The 7,973-nt window shown below is 34.9% G+C and overlaps 1 protein-coding gene across 1 annotated transcript; it reads left to right on the top strand.

The window, feature by feature from the left end:
- The first annotated feature begins 1,930 nt into the window (after positions 1-1,930).
- LOC118855058 (olfactory receptor 5F1-like) lies at positions 1,931-2,875 on the top strand. The gene has a single exon (XM_036765186.1). The coding sequence runs from the start codon at positions 1,931-1,933 to the stop codon at positions 2,873-2,875; it is 945 nt and encodes a 314-aa protein (XP_036621081.1).
- The last annotated feature ends 5,098 nt before the right edge of the window (positions 2,876-7,973 follow it).

Below are 7,973 nucleotides of genomic sequence, written 5' to 3'. Positions count from 1 at the left end.
ATTTATCATCTAACATATTATCTATACCTCCTGTTGTGTTAATTACAAATTTTATCAACTTATCAAGTTTTTTTTTCCAATTCATGGGACAAATTGTTTAGAAGATCTAAATCAAACTATTGTTCCCTCTGGCATTCCTCCAAAAAGAAATCACTTACAATCTACCATCATAGTCCTTCATTTAATCCTACTCTGGTGGAATGATTCCCCTAATGTAGATCCCCAAAGAGTTTTCTCCCTCTATTTCAATTGAAGATGGAAGGCAACACAAATCTAGATTTTTTTCACCCCAAGAAGGTTTAATTGCACTGGGAATTAAACTACTATAAAGACAAAACAGAATCTTTAGTTGAAGGAACTTTGAGGAAAGCTAACAATGAGCAACTAGGGAGAAGAATATTACTCCATGAAGTTGTGCAACTCATCAAGTACTGTGACCTAATGGGACAGAGAGGGTGGCAGTTGTTTTTAACATCTGTTTGGATTATTGTGAAGATACCATTTCCATTATGAGGTCCTGTAGTTTTTGTAAGTATTTTTTATTCCATATCTTTAATTGTTTTCAAAAGTTGAAACAGGGCAATTTCTGGCCCCAGTAGCAATGGCTTTAATTAAAAAAACACAAACCAGAAAAGCTTATTGTTCCCAGAGCTCCTTCTCACAAGTAGTAGTTAGTGAAAGTATTCCTTTCATTTTAGAGTTCAAGTGACAGAGGCTTTAAGAGAACAGTATTTTGCATACAGTCACCAAAGTCATAAAAGTCAGATCTAGGTAACAATCCAAGTCCTTCCTAGCAATAATTTCAAAGTGATTCATCATTTATTAATTATGTTTGATTTTCTGTACCTCCAAGAGGCATGCCTTCAGGGCTGACAGTATCAGGTCAGGCATGAACACATTACAATAACACTACAAGTGTTTTCATTTCTTGTGTATGACCCATTGAGCCAAGTTTAGCAAGTATCAAATGGAATTGTTATTGTTGTTCAATAGTTGTGAGTCATGTCTGAAACTTTGTGAAGCCACTTGTTTGTTTGTTTTTTTGTTTTTATTTGGCAAAGATATTAGAGTGATTTCCTATGTCTCTCTCAAGATCTTTTTATAGATAAGGAAACTGAGGGAAACATGGTTAAGTGACTTGATCAGGGTCCCATAATAGTAAGTTTCTGAGCCTGGCTTTTCACTCATAAAGATGAGTCTTCCTGATTCCAGGTCAGTGTTCTTTCAACTGTGTTACCCAACTGTCCTTGCTTGTTGATTGAGTTATTTTATTAGTTTAAAAGTATTTTTTTTCTTCAGTGGTTCTACTAAAGCATCATTTCTTTAATTAAGGTAACACTGACCATTCCAATTCTTGCAAGAAGATAATAGGATCATAGAGTTAGAATTGGAATGTGTCTTTGAAAGTATCAAGTGCAATCTCCCCCCCCCAAAAAACAGATGAAACTATATCCAAGGGAGCTTGTGATTTACTCTAAAGCATACAGATTATATGATGATTTAAGACTATACCTACTGAAGTTAATATTGTTTTTATTTTACTGCAACATTTTTTTCATCATTTTCAAGTTTCTCACCACATTTTGCTGGTACCTTTCTTTCACAGAAATCTCTTTTATGTTTTATATTTATTTGTGTAATTTACCTTTTGAATTCCTATCAAATAGCCTAAGATCTTAAAGATAGATAATACTTAATGAAGGTTTAAAAAAAACAACAGTAAGCACACCAGTTTATAAATGCATACTTCATGAGTTGCTAAGCTTAAAGTGATAGACTTAATTGTTCTTCTCAATCTAAATTTATGTTAGCAGCTCCTTGTAGCTGTTAGAACCTCAAACTAACTCTTCAGTTAAGTCAAGCCACCTTTCATTGTATTTTTTTATTCTAGGATTTTACAATGCCGGGCTGTGCTGATATTTTGGAATAAATGGCTGGGGAAAACCATACTACAGTGACTGAATTCATCTTGCTGGGGTTAACAGACTCACCTGAACTTCAAGTTATACTTTTTGTACTATTTTTGGTGATCTATACTCTCACAATATTTGGAAATGCAGGGATGATTACATTAATCAAGATAGATCCTCAACTCCAGACACCTATGTATTTTTTTCTCACCAGTTTGTCTTTAGCCGATATTTTTTACTCTTCAAATATCACTCCAAAGATGTTGGCTGACTTATTGTCTAAGAGGAAAGTCATCTCTTTTACTGGCTGCTTTGTGCAGATGTATGTCTTTATTGCTTTAGCAACCACTGAGTATATCCTCTTCACATTGATGGCATATGACCGTTATGTGGCTATCTGTAATCCCCTGCTTTACCCAGTTATCATGTCAAAGACAGTGTGCCTGAAGATGGCTACGGGGACCTACACAGCGGCATTCCTGAACTCAATTATTCATACCACTTGCATAAGTAGTTTATCCTTCTGTGGCTCCAATGTCATCCATCACTTTTTCTGTGACTCTCCTCCAATCCTCAAACTCTCTTGCTCTGATACTAAAGTGAATGAAACTATCATTTTCATTTGTGCTGGGATAAACATGTTAGGAACATTTTTGATCATCATTACCTCTTATATCTATATCCTCTTTTCTATTCTACGCTTGCATTCAGTTCAAGGGAGGCACAAAGCATTCTCAACCTGTGCTTCTCATATTACAGCCATTGTTATATTTTATGGAACTTCGGTTGTTACTTATTTGTGTCCAAATTCAAACTACTCCCCAACTCAAGGAAAAGTCATATCTGTATTCTATACTGTAGTTATCCCAATGCTGAACCCTTTAATCTACAGCCTGAGAAACGAAGAAGTGAAAAGGACCTTAAAGAATGTTATCACTAGAAAAAGGATCCTGACACTTACATGACTGTTTTCTTAGGATAATAAAGGAAATTACGTATGCAGATTCATGGAGACATCTATTTTAACTTCTATTTACTCATATTTGCTGAGATAGGCTGAGAAGGGGTGTGTGTGTGTGTGTGTGTGTGTGTGTGTGTGTTTTTGTGTGTGTGTATATTTTTTACTGAACAGTGGATGGTCTCTTTTCAAAGATTCTGGAGAATGGCATGGCAATGAAAGCCATAGTAGTGAAACCAATAAATACAGAAACAAATTAATAAATGAAAAAATAATTTAAACTAAATAGTATGAAAAGCTTCAAGGGAGGAGAAAACTTTTGCTTCTAACTTAAGGAAAATTACTGGATAATATCCCCCACAACTGCTTTAATTTTATGTGGATTTCCCAGCATCATAACTTTATCTGTCTAGATACTCTAGGCAATAGTAATACTTTAAACATGGAATAAAAGCTTGTTTTGTGTATGGGGGGAGGGATGAGCAGTGTTGTAACAGTTCAACAAATGGATTTTTCATAGCAGATATCACACAGTGCTTTGTAACTTGTTTAGTAAACCACCAAAAGCCAGAAAAGGGAATTCTTCAGCTGCTTATGTCAGAATTTACTATATGTCTAAAACTTATTGAGATATTTCTGAATTATTTTTTTTTTTACAATATGTAAGAGTAGAATTGATCATGGCTACATGTGAAAGGGTGGTTTCCAGCTGTTCTCCATTTTTGCAGATAAATAAATTGATCTACATGCTTCTCTGTCAGTTTCATGACCATCTGAACCCATTTTATACTAAGCAATCATCCAAGATGTGTGTAATCATTAATATCCAACTTATATATTGCAAAAAGTAGAGTAAATTTGCCATAATGGACGTTGTTCTCTGGGTTATGTCCATTTTGCTTTTGATTATATCATGCAAGTCTTTCTAGGTTTTTTTTCCCTAAAATCATTGAGCTCATCATTTCTCATAGCACAGTAATATTCAGCCACAATCATACACCACAACTTGTTCAGTCATTCCTCAATTGATGGGTACCCCTGCTGTTTCTAATTCTTTGCCACTACAAATAGAGCTGCTATAAATATTCTAGAACACATAAGTTATTTTCCTTTTCCCTTAATCCTCTTTGAGGATAGACCAAATAATGGTATTTCTGGGTCAAAGGATATAGATATTTTAGTGTGCCTGCAATGGCGTGAATATATGATGAAGTAATTGACAACACAAAAAGATGAAGACATAGGTCTAGGTGAGTTGTATAGTCAAACTATAGACTGATTTTAATGGAGTTTCTGACAGTATTTTATACAGGTTAATTGCTGAGTCATCCTGACTTCAAAGAAGAATACAAAAAAGCATTGGTTAAGTTTTTTATCTCCTCGTTCCTGGGAGTGAGACACTAATTTTCCTCAAGGCTAAGCAAATTGAAACATTTATGTTCTCTTGCATATAGATAACCAGACAAACATTTCTGTCATCTCCCATATAGATAATTGTTACGAGCGAGTTAGAGCTGAGCCCTGCCCTCCTCGGATCTCCATGCCCAGGGCCTGCTGAGATAAAGTCAGGGCTCTGAGATATGGGTGGAGCCAGGAGGAGGGGTCTTGCCTTTGTTGCCTCCCTAGCAATTCCAGGTCTTTGCCTGGACCTGCTTGAGCACATGGAACTTCCGGCTCTCTGACTGGGCTTGCCAGAGCCCATGGAACTTCCGGTTCTTTGCCTGGACTGCCTGACCGCAGGGAGCTTCGAGTTAGCACAGGAAGAGAAGGGGAGGAGAGTAGGCGGAGTCGGGGCAGTCCTAGTACCCAGGCGTCTTGATTTTACCTGTTCTTTCACCCATGTAACTAAAGAATGTACCTATGTCACCAAAGATATAAAAATGCTGCTTGCTGAAATAATAAACAGAGTCACTCAACACCTTTGGCTCCCGCCCCATACATTGTCCGTGAGATCAGGCCCTTTGCTAGGCAAAGGCCTGGGTGGGGGGCTCACAGACCTCCATGATTTGGTTGTGAGGCCCAGGACTCGCAACAGATAATCAGCTACAAAGGCAAGTTTTCTTTGCCAAGTCTTCTTATCCTAAAACTGGCCTTGCCATGCATAGACACATTCTCAATTGACCCTGCCTTGCAGAGGTCTTATAGGCCTAAACAGGATACAGCTGGCTCCTCATATCTCCCTCCTTTTTATTCTGCAATTTTAAGTCACTTAAATGGAGCGTTCATTATCCTAAGGACACAAGGTAGACAAAAAATTACCATGACCAAACAAAGAATATAAGGTAATGTATAAAAAATAGTCAAAAATATATTATTAAATGGGTTAAATTTTTGAAAATATCAATAATTGTTTTTGTTACCCCCCCCCACTGTATCAATACCAGGAAGAGGGGCATTTCACTATTTTAGTACTCCAATCAATATCCAATCAATCCCCCCTTTCTCTTTTGTAGACACTTCACCACTATAGATACATGTGACTTCTTCCACTTAACCATCAAACATTTAAGTAAATATGGGAAGTTTGGATTGAGACTTTGACAAATCAAAGGAGGCAGTCTCCTTTATGAATATAGATACATAGACTCAAAAAGAAACAAAAAATGCAATTGTCTTTTTAAGATTCAAAAAGTCTTTCCTTATGCCACTGTCTGGCAAGGAACATCATTAATGAAATCCTCTGACCCTTGGTATTTGTTCCTGCCATCCCCAGCACAGCATGTTCTTCTTCTTGCCTTCTTATATGAATCAACTTTCTGTCCATTCTCCTACAAGAGTGATCTTAGCACCATTTTAAATTACCTTTTCTTTTCTTTATAATGCTGATGATTTTTACAAACTCAAAATTTGAGCCATGGCCAATTGTTGTATTTAAGAAATTCACATCAGAAGCCAGCATCTTGCACTTTACATACATCTTTATTAATTTCCTCACTAGGAGGATGAGATGTCACTTAAAGAATTAATAACATGTTTCAGTAAATACATAAATACATTAAATTGTCAATTCTTAACACAATGCATATAGAATCTTAACCTTTTAGTCATGCCATGTTTCTTTGATGGCATTTACAAAAGAAACCACAAAACACTCTTCTTTTTAGCATCATTAATTGTAACAAAACTTTAGACAAGCAAATAACAAAATGACATTCTCACATTGCTTAAGGAATATTTACAAAGCGAGCCCTAAGTGGCTCACATGCATTTCTACTCTTGTTGATAAAACTTTACTAAATTGGTGCAAAAGTCCTTAAGTAACAATAATTTCAGAGTATTATAACAAAGTTTCTAGTTATTGAGAATACTTAGATATCACAAAGTTTCTTTGTCAAAAAGATGCTGTATACTCCTCTTAGAATCCTTTTTAAACAAAGGGAACATGTTAAGGTGAATCTTAAGCAGGTTGTATAAATTTCTGCAAATGTTCTAGTTCTAGATAAAAATAAGATTAGATTGCCTAGTAAGATAACACAAAAGAGCATATATTTTGTACTACCTACTTGTTCTGATCACAGAAATTTGCTATAGAAGGAAAAAACAGGGACATGTGACATACCCAATATGATAGGATAAAGCATCCTTGCTTTGTTTAAACTCAGATACAGTTACAGATCTTCAGTGCAGATAACTATACCCAAATTCAAACTCAAAACAAAATTAGCTATGGTCCCAAGTGCCTTTTGCCTTAAACGACAAGTTTCACCAATCACAGCTTAGAGCCAGATGAAAAGCTGCAATAAGCAATAAAGATTTACCAGGACTCACATGCATAAAGGATTTCATTTAATAGCTTTCCCTCTCAAATTTAAACTTGTCTTATTGTAAAAACCAAATATTAGAATCTTTTCTATCTATTGTACATAAAGTTGGAATTTCTCAGCAGGCCAAGTTCATTGTTCAGAATTTACATAAATCAGACAAGTTCTTTTCTGGGAGCTGATGAACTAGCCCATAGATATGGTTTACAGGGGCCTTGGCAATTTTACAAAATAAGGAGAATTAACATGGATCTCAGGAAGGGGTTAATAGAAAAACCTTGGGCCTGTCTGCTATCTTTTGCCTTTTCTCTGAGCACACTTATTCAAGGTCGAGGCTTTCTAAAAATCATGCAAAGGATTATGCAAAACTTTTCTTCATAAACTTATTTCTCTTTCTCAGAAACAGCTTAAAATTTATCCTGATATTATTATTGATTTCTAAGTACTAAACAATTCTCAAATTTGATCACCAAACCTTTTCCACATAATTGAAGAGAAAAAAAAATATACATAGTTTGTGAATACTAGACTTAAGCTTAATTAACAATCTCACAAGTTTCCTAAATGATAGCAAAACAATTAAAGACAAAATTTGGTAATTTATGATTTCTTAAATTACAACACTAGGAAATATTATAAGACATGGTCAATTAGAATGATTTAAAAGTTTTCTAACTCAGTACAATGCTTAGCCTAACAACATTTAGATTATAAAAGAAATTGCTTTTCTGACAATAGAGTCTCAAATTTTACATATATATGTATATATATATGTATATGTTACTAGTATTTACATTAATGGTAATAGTAATGGTCTCAGTAAATCACAATAATTATGTTAGAACCAGTAAATCTCAATAGTTCTGTCACAATCAGTAAGTGTCAATAGGTATGTCACAATCAGTAAGTCTCAATAGTCATCCAATATTACTGCAATAGAATTTTCTTGGGGCTATATAGTTAATAAATTTCTCAATGCCAAATAACAATATGCACCCCTTTTTTAATTATTCAAATATACATTTCTAAGTTCCATTCACATTTTTCTTGGGAAAGTTTTACAAACAGTTTGGAATCACCTATTATAGACAGGTTGGTTTAAAATGTGCTGGGCTGATATTTTAACAATGTCACCTTACAATCATGTATCACTTTTACTAGGACACAGGAACTTTTATAGCACTGACCATGAAGATTAAGTCTGTAAATCACTCTGATAATATCAGTTAATGGGTTCACAAAGATTATTTGAGTTATGCATTCCAAAATTGCAAAATCTGATACTTCTGTTTATGCAGTGGCCAAGTGTCAGTTGATTGATTTAAATGGATTATTCATAATTTG

The sequence above is a fragment of the Trichosurus vulpecula genome, chromosome 6 (genome assembly GCF_011100635.1).
Source record: "Trichosurus vulpecula isolate mTriVul1 chromosome 6, mTriVul1.pri, whole genome shotgun sequence".
NCBI lineage: Eukaryota > Metazoa > Chordata > Mammalia > Diprotodontia > Phalangeridae > Trichosurus > Trichosurus vulpecula.
Note: the sequence above shows the minus strand (reverse complement) of the source record. Positions and strands in the feature narration are given on the sequence as shown.

Coding starts and splice junctions, on each gene's coding strand:
- LOC118855058 (XM_036765186.1), top strand. CDS start 1,931: ATGGCTGGGGAAAACCATACTACAGTGACTGAATTCATCTTGCTGGGG.